Source organism: Strix aluco, chromosome 1 (genome assembly GCF_031877795.1).
Source record: "Strix aluco isolate bStrAlu1 chromosome 1, bStrAlu1.hap1, whole genome shotgun sequence".
Lineage (NCBI taxonomy): Eukaryota > Metazoa > Chordata > Aves > Strigiformes > Strigidae > Strix > Strix aluco.
This window is the reverse complement of record NC_133931.1, coordinates 161,243,798-161,268,996: the sequence shown is the minus strand read 5'-3', so window position 1 is coordinate 161,268,996 and position 25,199 is coordinate 161,243,798. Positions and strand designations below refer to the sequence as shown.

Here is a 25,199-nt window from a genome sequence, read left to right as displayed (position 1 = left end):
CTTTTGACTGATTTTTCTAGTTGTGAACTTTTGAAGAATGCTCGTCCTATTGTTTCCAGTCTCCTGATGTCTGTTCTGGTTTAATGGAGATGTTTCTAATGTATTAAGAATGCCTTTACTATATTAGACAGACTTTTAAATATGTACTTTTTGGTAGAGGTGTTCTGAAATAGGACAAGAATTTCCAAATTATCATTCTTAGACTCCCAGAACATTGTGGATTTGTTATTTTTTAGTAATCTTGGCCATATAGTCATCAGTCTCACATTGATGATCTTCCTCTATCCCACCAAGATCAGCTGCTGGAGTCAAGGGGTTATGATTACTTTCATGAATGAACAGGGAGCTTTATTGCCTGACGGTCACAAACAAAAAAGTTTGACATTTCATTCTCTTTGAACAGTTATAAAAAATCAACACAAAAACATACCATGTAAAGAATTCCAGCAGTGTCCCACTGCAAAGCCCTACTAATTTCAGTTTCAAAGAGATGAGTTTCCCCCAATGATGTTTCCTTTCCTTTCTTTTTATTTAAATGAACATTATACTGTTTCAAGAGCGGTCCACGTGGATGTGCCTGGAACAAGTCATTGAGTCATCTCACAGATGTAGTCATTCTGGATGTTGGGTTTGTTTTCTCCGTGTAAAGCACTTTATGAACATGGGGCCATGGTAAAACAGCTTTATGGTGTAGGGTTTTTTTGTTTGTTTGTTTTTTTCCCCATCTTCTCCTCCTCCTCCTGAAAGGAAAACATAGTTAGCCCTTTAGTTGCATTACCCGGTAGTATACTTGCAAGCCCTGAAGCCTTACTGAAACTTCTGGCTGGACTAGGCTTGAAGTGTGAAGAACATCCTCCAGTGTAAAGGTTTCCAAATTGTCATACAAGCACCACTGATGGCACATGAGCTAGTCCAGACAGATGCAGATACTGCTTACTTGTGTGCATGTAGCGTCCATTCATATCGGTGTAATACCAGCTAAGTTCTACTTCTGAAGCCTCTGTATTAAGTGGGTTGTTGGAGGTCAGCGATGACCAAGGTCTCGTTTCACCCCTTCCATGCATCCCCTTCATGTTGCAGTGCGTGCAGGAGCATCGCTGTGATGCCAAGTGTGTGATTCGCTGTTTGTGGAGATGCTTCTTCTGTTTTCCTTGTTTGTCTCGTCTTACCTAGTCCCGCAATTGTTCTGTGGTGTAGGTGGTTGCTGCTTACATTATTGGTAGCTCTAATACTAAATTTAAAAGCTGAATAAAATCACTTCTGTGGTCTAGTTGTTTTTCTTCAGAGAGAAAATGAAATTTTTCAGCCAGCTGGTATCTTCTCAGAGAAATAAGCACTGAATGGACCCTGTCTGAGAGTGCTGAGTAGCAGCCACATCAGCTTCAAACCAAGAAGGCCCTGTCTTTTAGCACTGGGGTCTATAGCCTAAAGGTCTTCACCTGGCTGGATAGATGCCTGTGTGCCTTGATGTATTTATTGTCCTGTGATGTGACCTAATATGCACAAGCACCTTCTGTCATGGGAGCAGACATGCATGCAGAGAGCAAGCTGCAGACAGCCAGAACAGTTAATCTAACATGAATAATGAGTTCAGCTGTATTACTGCTGTCTCTGTAGACACTAGAGGCTTTTTTCTGTTAAACAGCAGGAGGAAGGGAGCAGGAGGGACCCAAGACACCTTCTGTGAGCAGGTTGAGGTCAGGGAGAGCTCAAAAGCCTGAGGAACAGCTGGAGCCTGAGCTGTCTCCAGCAGGCTCCTCCACGGCTCTCACCATTGCTTTGTCCCATTGCAGAAGACTTCCCCCAGGTCCACCTGGCTGCTTTTCTCCACCCCAGGGCTGAGGGCAGGAGCACAGTGCTGTTGGTGCTGCCTGCCTGCTCTGCCTGCCCTTAGGTGCTCAGCAGAGATGGGCTTCGCCGCATCTGCGCCGTTGGTCGCCTTTGGTTTAAACTCCCCCCATTCTTTACCTGCAGGAAGGCACGGGGCTCTGTGTGAAACTATTCTTTATGGCTGGTTTTCAACCCAACCAACCCCTCTTCTTCCCGACCTCAATCATGTTCACCAGGTGGTTTATTTCATGTTTTAAAGAGATCTGAACCAGAGTTTGATCTATTGAGTGTTGGATTCAGCCTTTGCTTTCACAAGGAAGGATAGTGCTGTTTGCTTCAGCCAGCAGCAGGGAAGTCTTGCCAAAGGCTGGGTTGTTGGGGCTTTTTTTCTTCCTCCCTGGAGTAGATTAAAACTGTTTCTGAGCATAATAGAGGGGTCTTGGCATTGCTGCAAGCTTTAACTTTTTTTTAAAATGTCTTTTTCCCCCCCTCTTTAAAACTGTCACTTATCATGTTTTAAATTTTGCTCTGCCAGCGGGCCCTTAACAAGAGGAGAACAGAATTTTTTTTCACGAAATATTACCTGTTGAATGCTCTGGCTTTATGACCGCTAACTGTGCCTTTATTCATGTGAATGAGGTAAATGAAGCCCAACAGAGATAGCAGCTCTATATTTCCAATTATGATCAACAGTTTCGCAATTTCCCTGTCACTCAGCCTTTGAATTTTACTCCTTCATTTTTCTTTTGTACTTTGTCACTACTCATGGATGTTGTATGTCTCTACTAATTCTGCTCAGTCTAGGCTGTAAGCGGGTAAGCATGAGAAGATGCTTAGCAACTGAAGACATAGCTGCAAGAGATGTAACTAAATAAGCATTTCTGCTGCATCTGACTTCATTGCTTCAAAAGTGTTTTTAGTATTTAGATGTGGTTTTAGCTTTTAGATTCTTCTTGCCAAGCTTAAGAGCCATATTTTGTTTCATTTCTGTTCCCTATGAATACCAAGCACTTTATTACTTTGTTCTGTACTAAACCAGAGAAATCTACTCATCTAGACTACAGGCAAATTGGTTAAAGACTTTATTCAGGGAGATAAGCAAGTGAAACCTCCCTGTGTAATGCACTTCACACCAGAAACACTCGATACTTAAAATAGAAAGGAAAATCAGCTCTTCAGCTGTAAAAATGTTTTCTGCTTCATGAATTTTTATTAAGCACATTTTTTTCCTGCTATCCATGTTAGTAAGTCTGCCAGCCTGATCTAGTCAGCTGGCGAGTTGACTAATAATTTTAAAAGAGAAAGAAAAAGCAGGAGAAAATGCTTGGTGTGGACATTCAGTGGTCTACATCATATTGTCCTCCTGCCCTTTCTCTGGTTGTTGTAGTCATTGAGTTGCCTTTGGCATTTGTATGAGTGAAAATATCTGCCTCCCGCTCAGATAGCCTTGTGCCAGGACTGAAACTGGAGCATATTGTTCCACCATTAAATGGGCAATGTTGAATACTTGGGAAATTAACAACAGCTGCAAGTTCTTCAGCTATTTTTATTTGTACTGTGGCTATAATTTTTCTAGTGTGTTTGTGCTGAAGTCAGAAGAGGAAAGGAAAATAGATCCCCCAAGAGGCTGACTTTTTGTTTTTAATTAAAAAAAGGCCCTGCCGAACAAAAGCATCCATAAAACAAATGGTACCAAGGGCAGCCTAGCAGTTTATTCAGTGTTACGTGGGCCCCTTAGTCTGGTTGCTGGTATGACTTTCTGGGGATTTTAGTGGCACCTCTGCACATGGTGAGGTAACCGGCACCTTCCACGGTCAGCCCTCTACTTGTAAAAAGTCCTACTTCTAGTAGCATCTGTCTTAGCCTTTCATAAAGATTGGTGGCAGCAAAGCAATTTTCTGTTTTATTTATGTTTTATGCTCCTAGCCAGAGACATAAGCCTAAATCCACGGCAGCCACTCCATTCAACGGTTTTTGGATGAGGCCTTAAAATCAAGCTAAGAAAGCTTGAGAGGATGGTTGTAAAACAGGATTTCTTAAGTAGCCTTTAATAGTCCAGTGACTCGGATTTCTTCCCAGAAGTCGCATGATCATGAGTCAGGAATGACAAGGCAGAGCCCACGCTTTAAAATGAAAGGTCAGTGTGGATCCATGAATTGGCATCTTGTCCTGGTACCAAAGGGGTTCAGGCTCCTGCTCTGCTCCTTCCCCTGCAGTGCCAGGCAGCTCTGTGGGTGTAGAGAGGAGATATCACAGTGTTTGGTAGTGGTGCTTTTTGAGCACCTGGAATTAATATCTCTCACAAGGAGTTAGGATGTTGTCTTGAAGTTTGAAACGTAGCGAGAAACAGCAGCTGGAAGTGTCACTGAGGGGAAAAATGATGGTTTTGCTTAATCTGTGGCCTTTTTAATATTCTGACTAAATGCTTGGTGAATGCAGGAGCCCATGAATGCTTCAGCCCATCCTGTAGCATTACCCTTTCTGAAAGTACAAGAAGATGCTCCTTAGAAGCTTTGTCATTGAGCAACTGTAGGAACCAGATATAGGTGCATTGTTTGTTTATTTGAAAAACAATTTAGCAAGAACATTTTTTTCCTTTAATTAGAGAGAGGTGGTCCAATTCTTTTGTCTTTTTATGTAACCCAACTCATGGCAAGACATCCATTCCTTAGGTTGGACGTAACTTTAGAAAAGTGCATGTGGGAATTCAGAGCCACTCCCTTAAAAATGTTGAAAATGTGTTGGTATATTTCTGGATTTGAGTGAAAAGAAATAAGGGAGGTGTTTTGCTGTTCTTACTCAGTAACCTAAAACTTTAAGGGCAAAGTCAAACCTCATCCCCCTAACACTTGTGCACATGCTTAACTTTACTAATGTGAATAGCAACACAGGGTCCTCTTAGTATAAGGAGTCCTATTCACATATTTGAAGGACTGAGACTTTATCTGGTATCTGATGTCTGATTTGGGAGTCTGTGAACTGGGGTAAAGAGTTCTGCTGCTTCCTTAGTGAAACATAGATTTATTGACATGAGTTGGTATGCCTCCATTTAAACTATTAGAAGTTTTCATCATTTCATTGAAAAAGAACAATGTTACGGCAGGAGTGAGCCAAGGGTGAGCAACCTCTTAATGGTGAGGTGCCAGGCTTTTCGTTTCCCAAATTAGAGGCTAAGCACACCATGAAACAAGGTGTTTGGGTTTTTTAGGGTTCCTTTTGCCTTGCACTGTGGGAAGATAACAAGGTTTCTGCCTTGGGCTGGCATGAGGAGCTGTAGCTAATTTACACTGTCACGCTTCTGTGTCAGAAAAGGTTCCTGGTTTGAAACTTAGTTGTAGATGACAAATGGGAACTGCTGCCTTGCATACAGGAGAGGTGCAGCAGCCATCTGTCTGCAGTATAAAAATGACAAAGCCAGTGAAGTTCTCCCCTCACCAATACCCTTCGCAAGATGCTGTCATTCCTATATGTCATTCAGAGTTTACTTCTGTGCTTTCTTTGGCTGCCACCCTGTTGGTTGCTGACCTCTTAAACCTGTTTGGAAAAGTGCTGGAAGAAGCCTTGACCGTGGCTCAGAGTCAGTGCTATTTATTCCGGTTAGCCTCTTCTGCTGCCTGATTGTTTTGTTTCTGAGGAGCAGGAGGGAGAAGAGGAGGTGACCTGACTGAGGTGTGATGTCCTTCTGGATAATCCCCATCCTGAAAACTATACCTGTGGGGTCACAGGAGATAACTCAGCATGATTCTGGTTTGGTTGTTAATTCTTACCTGCTAACCCCAGCTGGCACGTACCCTGGTGAAAGAAGAATTGTCTCCAGATTTTATTCTGCTTCTCATCTTGCCAGTTGTCTTGGATGAGTCATTCTCTTGCTAGCTTCTCTGTCCTGCTGCTTCTATTACATTTCTTTCTCCCATCCATGAGTGAGTTTGTGGTCACAGTCTAAAGGGTCCTTTGCCTGCACAGAACTGCCCTAGAAAAATGTAGGAACCGTGGTGCTGCTTCAGTGTTTTCATTCTGCAGTGCTGTTTCCCCTCTGGGATGAACTCTGTAGTGCTTAGAAGAGCAGCTGGCAGGCCTGTGAAGAGAGGGGCAGCAAGCCAAGCTGCATCCTGTGGAAGCAAGAGCAATGCCCTTGATACCTCTGGAGTTGCCCACTGCTTGCACGGAGATTGAATTTTCTCTGAAAGTTCAATTTATGCAACATTGTCAACGCTGACCAAATATGCGAGTGCGTCTGTGCTAGTTTCTGAGCTATTGGTGCTATTTCCATCTGTTAATGTGGGCAGGCACTATTAAAATCCTCAGCACTTTCAGTCTAGTTGAATAATTTTCTAGCTGCTAGGTTTATAAATTAAACATTTATGGTCATATCTCATGCTATTATCCATCCATAGCAATACCTCCAGGCAGGGATCTTGAGCTTTTTTGGAGTGTAGACCACGTGTTAATGGAGAGCGAATGTTTCATTTATACCTCGTCTCACTCTTGCAGGTCTCAGTTGCAGAATGTCCCTGAGGTAACCTCAGATATTCGTTGTGAGGAAATAACCTTAGTAAAGAGATTTTTGATATCTGTGTAGTCTGTGTCAAAGGGAAGAGCGGAGTTCATTGCAGCATCCTTTTTTTTTTTGTCTTGTTGAGTAACTTCCCCACATGTGAATACAATCTAGCATCTGCAAACAGGAATACAGAGAATGTAACATCAGATGAACCACGGACCACGAGTGGTAACTAGAGGTCCAACAGTGGTAACTAGGAAACTTGCATTATAACTGTTATTAGAGGAAGTTGAAAGCTTGATGGGATCATAAGAAAATCCACATATATGGACAGATATTTGAGCAAGGAGCTCATCCGCTGATTGAATAAGAAGGGACACATGTAAAATCTACCCACATCTGGCATGCCCTTCATCAAGTTGTGAAGCAGGTGGTTTGAGGGGTGAAAAGCAGTACAAGAGATTATTTGAATTTGTCTCGTTATGTGTATCCATATCTCTGTGTAGACAGTCATCTTTGAAACCTGTGGTAGATCCTTTTGTTTTCTTTTTTTTTTTTTTCTTTCAGGAAGCTATTTTGAATGTGGAAAAACTCAGGTGATCACTCAAACCAAGGAAATGACCCTTTTAGAAAAATGCCAAATGCTGGTATGCTTGTGATTTCAGTGAAGAGATTTGTCAACACTCTTAGTGGAGTATGTTGAAATTTGACAAACTGGGACATTGGAGATTATTATTTAGGCACATTTGGGCTCCTAATAGAAGAAAAGCAAATGTTATGGTCTTATGTAGGAAGTTACTTCTTTTGGAAAAATGCTTTGCCATTAGTAGGCATCGTTACTTGCCAGAAAGGTTTGACTGTTTGCTATTCTAGTCCTTTCATGGGAAATACTCCAAGGACAAATGCTTGGTATTTCTTACTGCTCAAATAAGTGGTTGTGAGTTATAGCTCTTGGATTTGTCTCACTGGAATTTAATAATCATATGCTATCACTATTGCGGTGTATTGGACTGTCTGAGTAGGAGTCAGTTTAGGTTCTTAGTTTAATTTAAAAGGTATTGATGTTTCAGTCTACCTGGTGAGTGTCTGCCCAAAAGCCACAATAGAGCATCTCCCTGAAAGCTTGAATTGACTTGTTAAACAAATACAAATTAGACTCGGTCAAACTCTTCTGCTGTTTCTTTCTTTGAGGAGAGTTCTGGCCTGAGAAAGAGATGTGTTTGCTGCCAGTCAATAGGAACTTTAATAGGCTGCATGCAAGAACAGAAAAACCATTATTAGCCTGGATGAACCCAAACGCATAAACTCCTCCCAGCGTTCCAGGAACTGAGTCTCAAAGCAAATGGTTTTCTGGATTGCAACATGGAGATTGTAGTATTTTGGCATTCTAATATTCAGAGTAACTCAGCCCTGTTGGATGAGCTAGCCTTGCAGACCAGACCGTGTTCACCTTTGCTGTTGTTACTATGTGAGTTGCAGTGTTTACTTCAAGGTAGTTAGTCTAATGTAGCTGGACCAAATTTAAGTGAAGTTTCTTTTAGAACTGTTTCTCCAGTCCCAGTTTGGTCACTAAACCAGACTGGACTTGTACCATAACTTATACATCTGTGCTTTTCCTTTGAGAGATTGAGATGCCTTGTGAGGATGTGAAGACACAGTAATGATGGCTGTTAAAGGAAGTATCTATAGGTAAGCATCTGACAATTCACTATTAAGCAGGTGCAAGTTCACCAAAAACAAAGCTTCCCCCAGCAGAATGTTGTAGATATTTCTGCTCAAAGTAGTACCTGGATTCTGAATTGCCAGGTTTTTTTAGAAACCGGTGTTCAAATATCGGAATGTTTCCAAGGTAACCTCTTTAATCTCCAGTGTATTCAGATGCTCACTTATTTAATACACACATGATGTGTGTAATCTGATTTAAAACAAACAGATGCTCCTAACAACAATCTAACACAAAATACGATGGCTTTCTAGAATAAGCTTTTGAAGGTGAGAACTTGCCTTGGCCTTGCATACCTTCCAGGAGAACAGCACTCAGACGATATTTCATTATTATCAACTTCTTTTGTTCCCTGCACTGGGTGTGTGATTGGCCATCTTGTTTCTTGAGACTGAGGAGTCGTCGCCTTCAGTGTTACAGATGTTTTCAGGACTTCAAAGCACAAAGGATTTTGTTCCAGTATTTGTAGTTTTGAAATAAATATCTAAGAAAACTGAAAAGGGAAAAGTCTTAGTTGAACAAAAAAATACTATTTTTTCCAATGACCCTTCATAAGAAGGATCTGAGGAAGGTGTGCATCACTGAATTAAATGTCAGGAATGAAAAATAAGGGTAGTAGGGAGGGGAGCAAGAGTTGCTGTGATTATGCAGCTGCACAATGTCCTGTCAGCTCACAGTCTCTCTCTGAGGAACAAATGAGCGCATGGGGGGATGCATAACATCAACAGAACAAAGCCCAGGAACTCCCAACGCAACTGCCCTGAGTCCTGGTGACCATCAAAGAAATCTATTTTCCTGCAGCCTTTGATGGGCTGTCATAGCTTAACTAACCAGCATCTCTAGCACAATGCTGTTACTGCCTTGCTCTTGTCTGCTCTGCAAATGACTGAGAAAATTGAGTTCTGAACCCATCTTTCTCTGCTCAGTCTTTCTTTGCTTTGGTTTTATTATTATGGGAGATGAAAGACAGCCCCTGAGGATTTAAGTACTAGGTAATTTAAAGGCTGTTTTCATTCTTTGGATGGTAAAGCAGAATGAAATGTACAGAGGATATGAGCAAATGTGCCAGTTCAGTGTGAACTGAAAGGAATGAATGCTGGCGTGGTTTTAGATAAAAATGGGGGAACCCCACATCTAGACTTTGCTCTGAATAGTACTCTAGACAGTATCAGTTCCTGTGAGGAGTAAGTGCCTACCTAACGTTAGGATTGGAAATGAATCAAGCTTCCAGTTCTTAGTCAAAGGAAAACAAGTTTGATATCTATGTCTTGATGGTGACACCGAAAGTGTTACTTAGATTCATTAGAGGCTTAAAAGTAAAATCATTGTATCACCAAATCCTTTTATCTGTAAAAATTAGTATTTGTTTTGGTTTTAGAGACTGAAGGTGGAAATAGTGAATATCCTCACTCTTGGCATGGTCTTCCCTTCCATTCCTGAGAAATGATCCCTTCCCCACACACACTGTACTTAATAGGTTGTTTTATAAGGTGACTTATGACTTATTCTGTAGTTAAAGAATGCAAATAATAACCTTGTTTTTATTTCTCATGCACATATGAAAGGGAACAGAGTAATTGCAGGAGCTAAAGTCAGTTTTGGAGCTGTGGAACCTGCCCAGTACCATTTGGAATAGATCAACTGCTTCTAGTGGAGTTGGGAAAATATTGCATCTGTTCCCTTCCAGTTGGAACAAAAAAGCCTACCTCTACCCACTTGAAGCTGCAGAGACTCCAGTGGAATGATGACTCTTTTTTGCTTTTCTTGGGTGAAAATGCTTTCAACATGTGACATGCCTCATGCTTTCTTGCAGATCTGACATTAGAACTTTCAGTGTAAGGTCAGTACCACCAAAAAGGTGTAAACCCCCACCAAGCTTTTATGTTTGTACAAATGTTGCTGAGTTTGTGGGTGTAGAAGTAAGAAGGCAAGTCCTAACCTTCCCTGGGACTGAGGATCTCTTGGCACTTTCATAAGCATCTGGCTTGACATTCTGATGTAGATCCAAGCCGGATATTTCACGTAACTACAATAACTATCATAACTATGGTTTCCCAAACAATTTGTAGAAGATTCAGTACAGTTGTTCCATCCAAGGCAGTAAATGGGGGTTTGGGTTGATGGCAAGTTGGACATGAGTCAACAGTGTGCCCTGGCAGCCAAAAGGGCCAACCATGTCCTGGGGTGCATCAAGCAGAGCATAGCTAGCTGGTCAAGGGAGGTGGTTGTCCCACTCCACACTGCACTGGTATGGCCCCACACGAGTGCTATGTACAGTTTTGGGTGCCTCAATATAAGTGTGTCCAGAGAAGAGCAATGAAGGTGGTGAAAGGTCTCAAGGGCAAGACTTTTATGAGGAGTGCTGAGGTCACTTGGCTTGTTCAGCTTAGAGAAGAGAGGGCTGAGGGGTGGCCTCATCACAGTCTACAACTTGCTGAAGGGGGCAGTGAAGGGAGATGCTGATCTTCTCTCTCTAGTGACCAGCTGTTGTTGTTTAAGCCCAGAGCACCACGTAGCTGCTCGCTCATTCCTTCCCCCTCAGGGGTCGAGACAAGGACAGGGAGGGATGACTCATCCAGTATGGTCACAGGCAACAGACAGACTCGTTAGGGGAAGAAAAAGAACATCAATTTAATTTGAACACCACCACCACCAATTTACCAATCAAGCAGAGCAGGACAGTGAGAGATACAACCACATCTTAAAAACACCTTCCCCCCACCCCTCCCTTCTTCCCAGGCTCAGCTTTTCTCCCAATTTCTCTACCTCCCCCCCTCCAGCAGCCGGGGGACAGGGACAGCAGTCAGTTCATCACCCGTTGTTTCTGCTGCTCTTTCCTCCTCAGGGGGAGGACTCCTCACACTCTTCCTCTGCTCTGTCGTGGGGTCCCTCTCGTGGGAGACAGTTCTACATGAACTTATTCTGATGTAGGCCCTTCCCATGTGCTATAGTTCTTCCCAGCAACAGACTGCCCCAGCATGGGCTTCCCACAGAGTCCCAGCCTTCTTTGGGTGCAGCTGCCTGCTCCGGCGTGGGGTCCTCCATGGACTGCAGGAGGGCTTCTGCTCCACTGGTGACCTCCACGGGTGCAGGGGCACAGCCTGACCTCTCACCATGGGCTGGGGGGGCGGGGCGGGGTGTGTCTCTGCTCCAGCGCACCTCACGCTCTGCTCCTTTCTTCAGCTGACCTGGGTGTCTGCGGAGGTATTTCCCTCAACTCCTCCTCCTCTCAGGTTCCCTTTCTTAAATATGTTGTCACAGAGGTGCAGCCACCATTGCTAATTGGCTGGGCCTTGGCCAGAGGTGGGTCTGACTTGGAGCTGGTAGAGCTTCCAGAAGCTCCTCACAGGGGCCACCTCTGTAGCCCCCTCCCCCACTACCAAAACCCCACCACTCACACACAAACCCAACATATCAGCGATGGGACACGAGGAAATGGCCTGAGCTGCTTCCGGGGAGGTTCAGGTTGGGCACATTAGGAGAAGGTTCTTCAGCAAGAGGGTGGTCAGTCCCTGGAACAGGCTCCCCAGGGAAGTGGCCACGGCACCGAGCCTTTCAGAGTTCCAGGAGCATCTGGATGATGCTCGTAGTCAGATGGTGTAGCGTTGGGTAGTCCTGCGAGGAGCAGGGAGTTGGACTCGATGATCCTTACGGGTCCCTTCCCACTTGAGGTATTCTGTGGTAATTAGCACGGGCATATGCCGCGAGCAGTTCAGCATGTGTGACTGCTGCTGGCGCGGAGGAGCCGGGTGAGGTGGTGTAGGTGGGCCAGGTCTTCTACAGGCGGTTTGTGCCACCCCACCGCTCCATGGCCACTCCACGGCCACGCGTGACTGCGGGCAGCCGCGGGGCGGGGCTGCTGTCCGCGGTGCTGAGGGCGCTGGCTCTGGAGAACGAGGGTCTCGTGCTTTTCATTTTTTCCTCCCCTTTCCTCCCCCCCAGGATACTGATGAAAGGATTATATTCAACTGAAACTGTATCGTTCTAGGACTGGAGTGCATGTGCAATTTGCTGCATAATGGCAAAAAAAAAAAAAGAAACAAACCCAAAACATAGAATCAGGCTCCTGAAATGAAATTACATGCAAGGGATATTTGTATTTCTTTTGTGGGAAAGGTTAATACATCTAAGTGTAAAGTAATACTTTGTGATGGGAGGCTATCTAATGCTAAACCCACGTTAATTCTAAATAAAAATATGATGATTAATGCACGTGCTCTGAGCAGCAGAAGAACTAATAGGATTTAGCTGCTTGTGCTGAAAGTTTTTACTGTTGCTGAACACAGACTGATTAATTCAGGGTGAATAAGTTGCGTCTTTTAAGAATCCTGAATGGGCAATATTCCCTTCTTTCTTAGAGAACAGCTGGAAGGACTGGCCAGAAACAGCTCCTTCTGAAATGTGTGACAGTCATTCTTTATACTATGAGTTATACGACTTTGTAATCTTGGTCTTGATTAAACAGCTGTCTATCTGGAATAGTATTTGTTCAGTTTACTGTTACATGGGAGGGAAAGCTTGGTAAAGGATCACTGTCCTTTTATACAAGAGTTTCCTGCTGTTTCCTTACTACCTTAGTAAATAAAAATACCTTAATGTATTGTATGTAATTCTCGATTTTAGGAAGAGTTGCTTCTGTCTTTTGTGACAAGAGTATTTGTTGGAATCACTGGTAACATGGCTTGTGAGCTCAGTTTCTTAGAATAGTTTGGAGATGGGCTACTTTTACTCTCAGCTGTTAGCATCACCAGTAAGGATAAATTCTGATGGATTCAGGCAAGGCTAAAACAAAATGTATTTTCTCTAGTAGATTGTTTTCACCCTTGGGCTGCACTTTTCAGTTTCAGTATATGCTGTCTCTTACTCTAATGGATGTTATTTTGCCCTTTTCTTGGCTATGGAAGAGCAATATGCTCAAATTCTTGTGTTTGCAAATCCAGTCTTTCAAACTTTGAGCATGCAGAAGTCGTCCTGATTTCAGCACGCCGTATCTAATGAGCAGCTTGTATCTTATAATGCTTTCAGCTCTGGTCTAGACACTGAAAGGGATAGTGTTCTGAAAACTGATACAATTTTAAAGGTCAGATCCCATAAAACATTGTGATGTTATCAGTTGCTGATAACTGATAGCGTTTCTTTGACTTTGTGATCGATAGCAGACCTGTGCTTCCTGCTGAATCTGGCTTTGAGCAGATGTCACAAACTCGCTCTGAATGTCCCTTCCGCATACAGATGGCAATTGCCCTCCCCCTGCCCTCCACAAACACGTCTGTCCACAGCAGACTGCTTTTTTCATTGGTACCTGTAAAAAACAGACTGCACTCGTACTGGAAAGTGCTATCTGTAGGTGGGGCTGTAATTGGTTTTACTTTTTTATTATTAATTTCCAAACCTCCAATAAAAACACTGGACGTGAGTCTACCTCTCCCTTGACTGCAAAGAGTAATTAATTGATCAGATCTGTTTTCTTTTTATTGTCCTGTGGACCGAAAGATAACGATGTGCAATGTGGAGGATATTCCTGCTAGAGACAGTATTTCTGCAAATCCTGCAAAGCATAACTAATGATCTGTAGAGTACCATCCGACATTCAGTGAGCAGGCTGCCTGCTCTGTCTTCCCCCACACCATGTGCATAACGCATGTACTCACGTTCTGTATTTTATGCTATGATCAAAACCAGTCTTTGGTTAATGCTTTAGTAACTTCTCTCTCTCATTGTTCTTACTAGCAGCAGTAACATTTGCAATTTGAATCTCTGTCAGGAAGCACATTTCCTTTCTTAAAGGAAATCTGAATGAATTTAGAGGCCGCAGAAAAGGACGGCTGGCAGTTCGCTTTGCTTCAGTCTGCCAGAGAAAACCGACTACAAGACAGATGCTGATTTATTTAAAAACAAACAAACAAAATACCAAGTCTTGTGTTTCTTCTCTTTCCAAATCATAATCTTGAGGAATGTGTTCAAGCATCTGGCTAATTCACGTACCATTAATTCTCTAAAGATTACATATGCGCACCCAATTAGACCAACATCATTTATTTAAAAAATGAATGTAATCTTGTATTTATATTTTATAGCTGTGTCAAATTGTTAAAGGACATAGAAAGAGGAATTTTATAAGCAAAATGTGCAGAGTTCTAGAAAAGTTGAAAGCATCAGCAGGGCCATACCTAAGCTTAGTTTAAAAACCAAAAGCACACTTTTTTGCTGTTAGTGAATGGGTAAATGGCTTTTTAAAGACATGAACAAATGCTTGTTAGAAACTCTGATACAGCCTGTCTTCATATAGGAGCTAGCAGAGTGGGCACCAGCCCTGATGTCTGAAGTCCTTTTGTATTGCAGTAATGTGGGTAATCATCCCTTTGTGTCTGTTTTGTGGACTGCGGTGAGTTGCTTCCAGCTGCAGTTTCTCAAAGGTTTAACAGTCTTAAACAACTACAAGGACATCATCGTCCAAAGGCTCTGTGAGGATGAGAGCCTGATGCTGATGGTGTAGTCCCCTCTCGCACTTGTCTGACTCTCCACCAGCTTAACTAAGAGGCCAGTACCACTCAGAAGGAAAATTTGGATCTTGGCAAGAGATGGATGATCATAGCCTGCTTCAGAGGATGTGTGTGGGATGGGCAAACCTAATCCGTGCCCTGACTACCCTGTTAACTGGTACTCTGGTACCCGAGTGCTAAAGAGGCTCAAATCCTTAGAGGCAATGACGTTGCCACCGTATTTTTAGAAGTGAATTCCTGTAAGGCCTGCTAACCAGCAGTAGAGATGGTGGTTAGTAGCCGCCTGCTTTATGTCAGGGTTTACTAGCATAAAGTTACCATGGAGATTGGTAGGAGTTTTATCCGAGCAGGGGCCACAGCGACTTGCCCTGACAGTCACGTATATCGGATTCAGCTGGGCTGTGCACATTTGAGGTCCGCTTGCTTGTTTGCCTGATTCCCATGTAGGAGAGCTGAACAACTGCCATGCAGTATTCATAGCACTGTGATATTAAAAAGGCAGAATCGGGATCAGTACCCTCTGTTCCAAGTCCCATATAAAAGCAAAGTCTGGGCACCGAAGGATTTTTAGTGCAGGTATCTAAGCTCTGTATGCTAGAAGGAACTGTTCCTTGCAAAACTTTCCCAGGCTGGAGCCTTTCAAGTATCAGCATATTGTCTGTCTGAAACAGAGAACTGTTAAGAAGCAGAAACGTAAATCTTACAACTTGGGAGATGTGGGAAGGAGGAATCTTCCCAACTCATTTTAGAACTTGTAAAATTGATTAAAATACGGGGAGGAGGGCGAGCAAAATGAGTGCTGGATATAAATGTCTCCTTTACACTTGTAAAGGGTACGGTAGGCTCCACGTGCTCAGAAACATTGCTGGGAAAACATCAATTACAACGCTTGAGACTGACAAAGGCTGTTGAGGTAAACAGTGACTCACACTGTTGAGAAGCAGGAAGGAAAAATGTTTCATGGCGTACACCCCAAGCTGGACTCTGAAATAAGGCTTCCCAAGGGGTTGACCTGCAGGCACTGGGATTTTTAGCCAGGCCTCCTGATCTGCAGCCTTCAAAGGTGAAGAGCCAAAGTATTTTTCACTAACTGGGCAGCAGACCCGCTGGGTTTACAATGCATCTATGTTTGCAGGGTGTTACGGAGAGAAACTTGGCATATTTCTGATTTTAGAGTAAGAGGAGACAGCCAGCTGATGAAAATATTCAGAAAGAAGGGTTAAGAAGTTGGACACTTTGAAGAAGGGAGGAAAAAGGGGAATAGAACAAATGTGGAGATGGATCTTTGAACACCAGTTGCTCCAGCAGCAGCTACGGAGCCCTCCTGCTTATACTGTCTGGACCGCAGCATCGATTTGAGAGGGAAATGAGGCTTCTGCTGTGTTTACCCAAAGGAAAAAGCTCCAGTCTTTTCAACAGAGGCTAAAGCTTGTGCATCTTGAAGACTGGTGTGAGCCTGTTGTATTAGTGGAAAGGCCTGACAGCATGCATCAAAAGTGTCTTCTCCTCCTCCTCCTCCCCCCATTTCCTGTACCGCTCTTAACAATTTAATCCATAGCAGTTTGTCTTCATGGGCTGTAATTGATCTGTCTGTGATTTAGCTCATCAGATGCTCGTTAAAGAGCTTGCAGCCTTTCTTATTCATGAGGGGTGAGAGTCAGGGATCTAAAAACACTTTGTCTTTGTCTTAACTGGATTCATTTAGTATTCTGGGATTCAGGGAGGCTAATAAACTTATATGAGCTATTATTTAAAGGTGAGCTGCCAAGTGAACGTGAAGGATGATCCAAGCACTGCCGGTGTGCCGAGCGCTCTCCCACATGGAGTGTCAGGTTGGAGCAGCAGAGGGAATTGTTGCTAAAACCCCAACAACATATTCCTCGCTTCTCTGTGGAGGGTGTCCCCCAGGACCCTGGCCGTGCGTGATCGGATAATGCAGCTTGCGGTGAAGCTCCTGGAGCTACATCTGCAACGAAGTCGGCATTTTATGCTAGCGATGTCAGCGGGATATGCAGGAATATTTTGTGCGTTGTAGAGTTTGGGCTTGACGTCTGGTTTTCTTTTTTAAGCGCCGCTATTGTTCTGAGCTGCCGTCTGTACTCTGCCAGTTCCCGTAACGATGTGTGCTTCCCACGTTGCCTGCACACACATGCTGAGAAAATGCTTGTCGCCGTCCTTTAACAAGGATACGCTGGCAATCTGCAAAAGAGAACAATACCCCTGGGCTGCAGAGAGTAGTTTCCTTTCCCTGGTACTTTAATGAATACTTGAGATATTTCCAAGCTGTAGGAAGAGGAGATGGGATGGATGGGTTCTCCGTTCTGCTTCTTTCCAAGCCTGGCTCCACATGCCAGAGACTTCCAGAATGATGAATAATTCCCTGCAATTATTGAATTTATTGAATTTACTGTGTAGTCATATGCATAGTGTCATCAAACTGGCTATGTCTTGGAGGCCTCTTAAGTGACTATAACCACGAATCGGGCTTTTAAGTTCTCTGTGGTTTTTTAAGACAGCAGTTCTGCCAGGGAACACATGCGGCTGGATCCTGTGCCTGCACCAAATGTACTGACTTTGTTCGTGAATTGTGGGAAGCTATGGGGCCCCACAGACAAAGCCCTGCATGAGGGATCTGAACCCTGGCAGGGCACACTGCCATTTGCATGAACTGGCTTCCCAGTTGATGTGTGTGTTGAGATTGGGAAATCTCTGGGAATATAAACCTTCCCTAATTGCTCAAAGTCACAATATTTATAAATACTCTATGCTTGCATTCACATTTGTACACTGTCCTATGTAAATATTAATACCATATTTTTCTTTCTTTGTAGTGTACAGAGGCCAAAAAGCACTGCTGGTACTTTGAAGGATTATATCCTACATACTATATGTAAGTAGTCATCACTTTCCTTTTTGTATTTTCTAATGCTCAAGAGAGAATTAGATTCTGTAGGCTCTTAGAGTGTTGTTCTTTCACTAATTATACTTTTCCCATAACTTCTCTGAGACTTTTTTTTAATTTAAAAATGAAGGTGCAATAAACTTTCCTTTCCCTCCTTCCCCATGTCCCATCTCTTTCTCTTTCTCCTTATTAAAAAAAGTGCACAGTCTCATTTTGCCACCCAATCCAGGTGACCTTTCCAATTGAAAACAAAATGCAAGATCTTAAACAGCTCTTATTTCAGAATGCTGAAAGGAAACATAAGTAGAGCCATGTGAGGACAGTTCTCCCTTTGTTTTGAACAAGGGCAGGTAATCAGGCAGAATATCAAGAATGCTTTGAAAGTAAGTTTGTCCCTGTGCTAATATTGTTGTTTAAATTAGGGCGTTGGCATGATTTGTTATCCATGGCATAACTATCCTTTTTGATGAGTGGCATCTACATTCATATTAGGCTTCGGTGTGAACCAAATGTCAGTGACCTGTAGGTGCATGATTGAGGATCTCTCTGAGTTGCAGTTTTCTGTTTTAAATTGCCCACAGCAACAACAAAAAGGTGGAGGAAATGTGTGGGTGGGAGGTATCTTCCCTGTGGATTTGGGGGCAGAAAGGAGATAAACGTACTAAACTTTGGCCTGGGGTTGTATAACTTTATAATTGCAAACACCTGTAAATCTAAGTTTAAAAAAAAATAAAAATAAAGTGGGGTGGGGGGAGTAGGTTGCAGCATTAGGTCATGTGGTTCCTAAGCAAGCTCTTCCTTGCTGAAGGATTGCAAATTACTGTAATCCTTACGCTTCCCAGGAACTTTCCTCCCTTTTCTTCTCTACCTCCACTTCATCTGCCAGAAATGGGAGAGAAATGCTAGAGACAAAAAGCAGCCAGGAAGCCAGGCAAGAAACAAAGCTCACTGAAAGAATGAAACACTGTATGGTTTAATCATCTGCGATCCTGAATATTAACTGCTTAGGAAGTGTTTGTGCCTAGAACTCGCTGTCTTTTTTTCAGGAGACTGAAATGTTAAGATTTACTCATAAATGGTTGGCCAGAACAGATGGGTGAATTTAAATAAGTTCATTTTCTTTGCATGCAAATAACAACAGGACTTTGGTTCCACCTACATTTTATTTTGTTTTGCTGCAATGGGGGAAAGAAGCGTTTCATAATTATGAAATTATGAAAATCCCACTGTACCTTGACATTCAGGGGTGTTTTTCATCATCACCTTGGTGTTCTGCTTACGTTTCTCCCACGTGCTTTCGCAGCCAGTGTTTGTCTTCCTTGGTAACACAAAGGGAGACTTGAGCTACTTGGATATTGGGTGCTAGCTCAGACTCTTCAGGCCACAGGTAATACATACTGAGTCCTGCAAAAGCAAGGGGTACAAAGGGGAGGCTCGCTATCTGCAACAGATCTGATGCACGCAAGGTTGCTTTCTAATTGGTAACTAGTTTACTGTTTTCTTGTGTGCTTAAATGGAGTATTTTGTAGAAAAGCAGTGTGTTTATTTTCTAGTCTGTCAAAGAGGTTATTTGGAATTGCACACAGCTTTGAATATTGGAAGGAATAAAGTTGTGAGAGGGGCTACGGTGTTGGTGGGTTGGTGGTTGGTTTGGGAGATCTTCTAATGTGGAGGGAAAACTGTTGTATATCGACTACATCAGGTCAATCAGAAGACTGTTACTAGTAGTTGTGTGTGTTTGTGGTGGTTACTGCAACACCCTGTTATCTGAGTCATTGCATAAACATGTTGCAGTCCCCTGGATAGTGTAAGTAAATGGAAAAAGGAAGGGGAAAAGGGTGGGATGTGTGTGCTCAGGGATTGTTGTGATGGTGATGAGTGTCACGTTAATGCTATTGTTGTTACTGCAGTTACGAGTTTAAGTGGGAAAGAAGAAACACTAAGGAAAGACAATAAGGATTTGGGGATGGTAAAGTTCAGACAATAGATGATGTGTGACAAGTGAAGAAATTTCAAGGGAGGGGAGAGAGGGTATTTGAGTGCATAGGAGCCCAGTAGGTTTAAAGGTGGCATGCATCAAAATGATAGAATGCCAGTGATATCTGTAGCACCTGGGCTTTCCTACTTTGCTACTTATGCAATTTCAATTTCTGTTGTCTAGGATCCCCAGCAGCTTCCTACCTGCGCTGTCTTTTCACACCCGTATGGTGGAGGAGAGGCACAACACCAATCTCAGTATCTAGGGTGAAGTCCCATTGCTTTGGCACTTGTTTGACCCTTCCCTGAGTTAATTCAACTTGCTAATTCCACAGAAAGTTGTTCATTTTAGCACATTTGAGTCAGTGTTGAATCATCTTGGTACAGTTTTTGGCGAACGCTGGAGAAGTGGGAGAAAGGGAGTATTCTGCGTATTGTGGGGGAGGAGGTATGAATAGGATCTTCTCCATTAGCATATGGTCAGATGCTAAATCATCTAAGGGCATAATATGCAATGTTATCCTGAAAGCGTCTCCTCTGTGCAAATCTAGATCTGGGATGTGCTGTAGTGAAACGGGTTTTATTTTATCTTACAATTTCTGGAGCAACAGTCCATAAGAAGCAGATATATTTAGCCAAATGAGTTCGCCATAGATTTCATTCCTTTCTATCACTGGTTTTCTGATGGAAGTTTTTTCTACTCAGTTAACATATGTAGTCTGTCCTTTGGTCTTGAGACTATCTTTGGAGACTTATGAAACCCAGCACTGCAATCCCTTTTAGTGATTTCCCTGTGATTTCAGTCCCATGCTGGCAGTATGTCACATCTCTCTTGGAGACACTTTGTGTTATAATGAAAAGGTTGGCTTGTCAGCTCAGAAATACCAAGTCCTGTGTCTGTTCACGCGTCTAGTGTGGCATGCTCGGACCATGGCATCCTTGGACTGACATGTCCATATGCCTTATCCCTGCTGGGTAGGCACGTCCTCCTAGAAGGTGTCTGCTTCTCTTTAAATTGCCCAGACTAATAGAAATCCAAGGTGGACTGCCACATAAAATGGTTGTTTGCTTTTATCGGAAGTTTAAAGGCAAGATAGCTGAGTTAATCTTTCCTGTAAAGGCTCTACTTCAGCCATCCAAAGACAGAGATAAGACTGTGTCTGCTAAGCAAGAGGAACATGGGATAAGAAATCAGTGTGCCAAAATAAGTGTACTGGAAATTCAGCTAGATTGGGGGTAAAACTTGCAGTGCTATGACTGTTCTTCTTTTCGAGCTTAAATCTTTTTTAGTTTTTGATTCAATCTGTCTTCCAGTGTAACCATTTAAAAAAGAAAAAAGCTGTTGCAGATGTTGCTCAAAGCTTTCTTAAAACTTGTCGGTTATGCTTTCTGTATTAACGGCTAGGACAAAGGTTGGAGGTCTCTGCTATAGAACTAATGATACATCTCTCTCTCTAATTAATTAATGATATTAGTACCTTTTAAAAATTATTTTTCCAGTGGACATAATTGTTCTAGCCTTCATAGATCAGCAGTAAGCTTTAGTTTAATTCAAACGTGTTTCTTCCAAATATAATTCCATTTCTTAAGGCTAGACTGAGGATCATTTTCCAAACTTTTCTACCTCTGTTGTGTGAATAAGTTATAGCTTATTTCAGACCAGAAAGCCATCATGGGAAGCTTGCCAGGAATTTGAGACATACATTGATCTTCTACTGTTGATAAAGAGAAGTTCCAAGACTGAACTTAACTTAGTTCACTAACCAAACCAACCATTTCTCCATGTCCTAGTTGCCTGACTCACAAGATATTGTCAGATACTTTTCTTCTGCTTCAGCAAATCATTTATTTATGTGGCCTGGAAAAATAAGTAAACAAATATAAAGCAGAGAAAGGAATTAGTCATTGGAGTCTAATTCTTATCCTTTGGAAAAGCAGGGAGCCAAGTTATCCCTGACTTTGCTTAAAGAGTTAGATCATACATCTCCTTGTGTGGGTGCACAGAAAGCAATTTAGAATTAAAGCTGTCTCAACAGACTTTACTCTCATCTCCACAAGGATCCTCATCCTACTCTCACTCAAATAAGACAGCTCAGTTTTATTCTAGATGTACCTCAAGTGCTAATGGTTGGCAGAAGAGATGGTCAAGATATTCTCTTACTTGGTAGTAATGTGAATGATGACATAGTGAATGTATTAGATTGCGAAACCGCCTCCTCTGTGTGCAGATGCCAGCAGCACTTAAGATACTCCAGTTGTTTTTCTACTTCTGAATTGGGAATGAATAGTAGAGGGAAGTCTGCCTCACATTTTGCTGATTAGGAGTAGTTTGATTAGAATGGTTGTGAATGTCCCCCTCATTGCAGGGTGAAGTATGTTCCCCGGTATGATTGACCAACCCCATAGGTCTTTGCTGTTTGTTTTTCTTCCTGTTGTTAGCTACCATCACACTGGAGCTTTTAATGAGGTGATAAATTCCAGATGCTAGAACCTGCATGTTTCTAATCCTCTCCTTTCCAGGCTCCATGGCATGTGTATAAAGCAGCACAAATGTTTTTGAGTATGAGTGGTAAGCACGTGGCCACAGCAATAGAATACCATGGCTGATGTCACTGGGACAGTGAAGTAGTCACCCACAGGGCAGGGCTTGGCTGACTTAGAGGGAGAAGAGTTTTGATGCTGTCCAGTATTAATTAATGTTATTTCAGTTCATCCTGTTGGATTATTGTGTATTGAATTTTTTAATAATGTGATATTCTAAGAGAGAACTAGTGAGGAAAAGAGAGTAACTCTGATTAGAGAATCAGAGAATAACTCGGGTGGGAAGGGTTCTCAGGAGATCCCCAGTCCAACCTCCTGCTCGGAGCCATGAGGTCAGACCAGGTTGCTCAGGGCTTTAACCAGTTAGGTCTTGGGAAAACTCCAAGGAAGAAGACGGCACAACCTCTCTGGGCAACGTGCTCTGCTGCCTGGCTGTCCTCATGGTGGATAAGTTTTTCCACATACCAAGTCAAAACCTCTTTGTTTCAGTTTACATCCATTCTCCCGCCCTGCACCACTGGGAAGATCCTGGCTGCATCTTCTTAGTAACCTCCTCCTGGGTACTGGAAGGCTGCTCTTGGGTCCCTCTGAAGCCAATTCTTCCCTAGGCTGAACAAGCCGAAGTCCCTCAGCCTTCTTTCACAGGGCAAATGCCCCAGCCTCTGACTATCTTGGTGGCCCTTTGATGAGCTTGCTCCAGTTTATCAAGTCCATTCTTTTTAGTAGGGATGCCAAAACTAAATGTGGTATTTTAGATGTGGTCCAACAAGTGCTCAGTGAAAGGTGATAGTTGCTTCCCTTGATCCACTGGTTAGCCCTCTGTTGACAGAGTCCAGGATGCTGTTGGCCTTTATTGCTGTCGTGGCACACTGCTGGCTCATGATCATGCTCCATGGCCAGCAAGATGTTCATCCTTCCCACAGGCAAGAGTTTGCATTTGGGTTTGTTCAATTTCCTGAGGTTCCTGTCAGGCCATTCCTCCTGCCAGACTAGATCTTTGAGTGGCATCTCTGCCATTGAGCTCACTGACCGATCCCCAGTTTGGTGCCATCTCCAAACTTGGTGAGAGTAGTTTCTCACCAATTCCAGCAACACACTTGTTAACAGGACAGGTCCACACCACCATAGTTACTGTGGTTACCAGTGATTACTTCATACTCTTTAGGGAGAGTGTGACCTGTTACACTGCCCTTTGAGCCCCACTATCCAACCAGGGGTTTTTTTGTCCATCTAGCTGTCTGCCTGTCCAGACTGTAACTTGGTTTCCCTTGCAACTATCAGTTGTAGGTGTGGTTTGGCTTTCCTAACATCACACCTACTTGTGTATGTGATGATTTCTAAACTCCGCCTTGGTAGCCTGTACCTGCTTCCACCTCCTGAATACTGACTTTTTGCATTGGAGCTCAGCCATGGGTTCCTTGTCTAAGTGTGTTTTGACTGTTCACTGGTGTGCTACTAGGTGAAAGACATCCAGAAGGAAACATAGAAACTTTCTCTAGAAGAAAATGTTAACCATTGCTGCTGGTAGGTATGTGAAGAACAGAATAAACATAGGGGAGTGCCATCTTGGAACTTCTTCTAATTCTTATCTGAAGCAGGACCTAAATAAATGTTAACAGCATATGCTGGTGGAAGTGCTGTATTTTTAGGCTAATATATTTCTGCCATAGAAAATAGTTTACGGCATACAGCAGACAGCTGCACGTGTACAGATTTATGTTGATTAAATCTGGTTTTAGAATTAGTATAAGAACATTAATGTAAACCTGAAAAAGGAATGTTTGCTAATATTCTTCATGTTTAAAACATGATCCTGCCCTACATGGGAACAGTCAATTGTTTTTCTTATTGTGGAGAAGAATGCTGGTTGTATTCTTTGTGGTTTTTCATGGTTTTTGAAATTAATTTCCTGGACATTTCCACACACTTCTCTTCCTTTGCAGACTAAATTTTGTTGTATTTATCACACAGTGATATTCATCTGGGTTTTCAGTGTAAGCCGTTATGTTCTTGGTGGTCAGTCTATAATAATAATACTTTTGTGCATTATCAAGAGCCTGCAAAATGTTCAAGGAAAACAAAATAGAGTGATTTTTCTCTGTTATTCAGACAGCTTAGAGAGCACTTCTTCCATCAACCTGTGTACAAGAGGTTGGGAAAAACCCCCAGTCTAGACACAGGGCATGTTGCATGATGGGAGCTACTTTCTGTGTTTCACATCCTGTTATGTTTACTGCTTTTAATTAAGTTGGCTTTCCTGATGATACACTTAGCTTTCCCACTGCAATTACAGCTGCATGAAGTGTCAGCAGGTGTGTGCTTAGGGCAGTAATCTAGCTGTTGATTTATTCTTCCATTTGATTTGAAGCCAGCATGGAGGAGGGAGAAGGGAGGCAGATTAATAGTTTTGTACGCTTTCGGGCATCTTGTATGGCTGGCACCGTACAGAAATGGAGACCTGGATTTGGGCCAGGGCCACCAATTTAGCAGCGAGCAGCCACAGGAAGGGCCTGTTTGCATATGTAGTTCAACTCGGAACGTAAGTGCACAGTTTGTATTGTGAAGGAAGACAGCAGTAATTATCAGACCATCTGTATATACAGGCAACAAAAACCCACCACTGTTGCTCAGTCCTGGGTGACCTTAAACAATAAGGGTACAACTAGCTTCAATAGTCTGTGCCCTTAAGGTGGTGTATTCCTTGCTTCAAATAAGGAACTAGATTCTCTTAATGTTGATGGATCTGTTAAGGTTGTAGTCCCGACTGCTGTAATTGCCTAGCAACTAGCTGCCTTACCATGCACTTGAAGTTGCTTCGATGAATCGGTTGTCTGATGCACAACCTGGGGAGAACTAGGCTACCAACATAACAACCCCCTCAACTTGCTAGGAGTGAGTCCTGAGGAGAGGAGAGGGATTTAATATCTCAGCCTTCATAGTCAATCAAGCAGGTGCCTGACCTAATTTGAGAGTTGAAGCTCTGAACGATTTCAGAGTTGGAGGCTGACTAGGTGTAGGCAGCTTCTTCTGAGAAAGGTGAGGAAAGAGGAAAAGAAGGTGTTGTGGTTTAACCCCAGCTGGCAACTAAGCACCATCCAGCTGCTCATTCACTTCCTCCGGGTGGAATGGGGGAGAGAATCAGAAAGGAGAGAATCAGAAAGGAGAAGGTGAGAAAACTCGTCGGTTGAAATAGAGATAGTTTAAGTAAAGCAGAAGTCACGCACA

General features: G+C 42.9%; 1 protein-coding gene across 1 annotated transcript in view; it reads left to right on the top strand.

Annotated features, from left to right (window-relative positions):
- Positions 1-25,199, top strand: part of VOPP1 (VOPP1 WW domain binding protein) — a 69,683-nt gene that overhangs the window by 27,605 nt on the left and 16,879 nt on the right. The window contains exon 2 of the mRNA XM_074843008.1: positions 17,386-17,444. Within this exon, the coding sequence (XP_074699109.1) occupies positions 17,386-17,444 (59 nt within the window). The remainder of the gene's footprint in view (positions 1-17,385; positions 17,445-25,199) is intronic.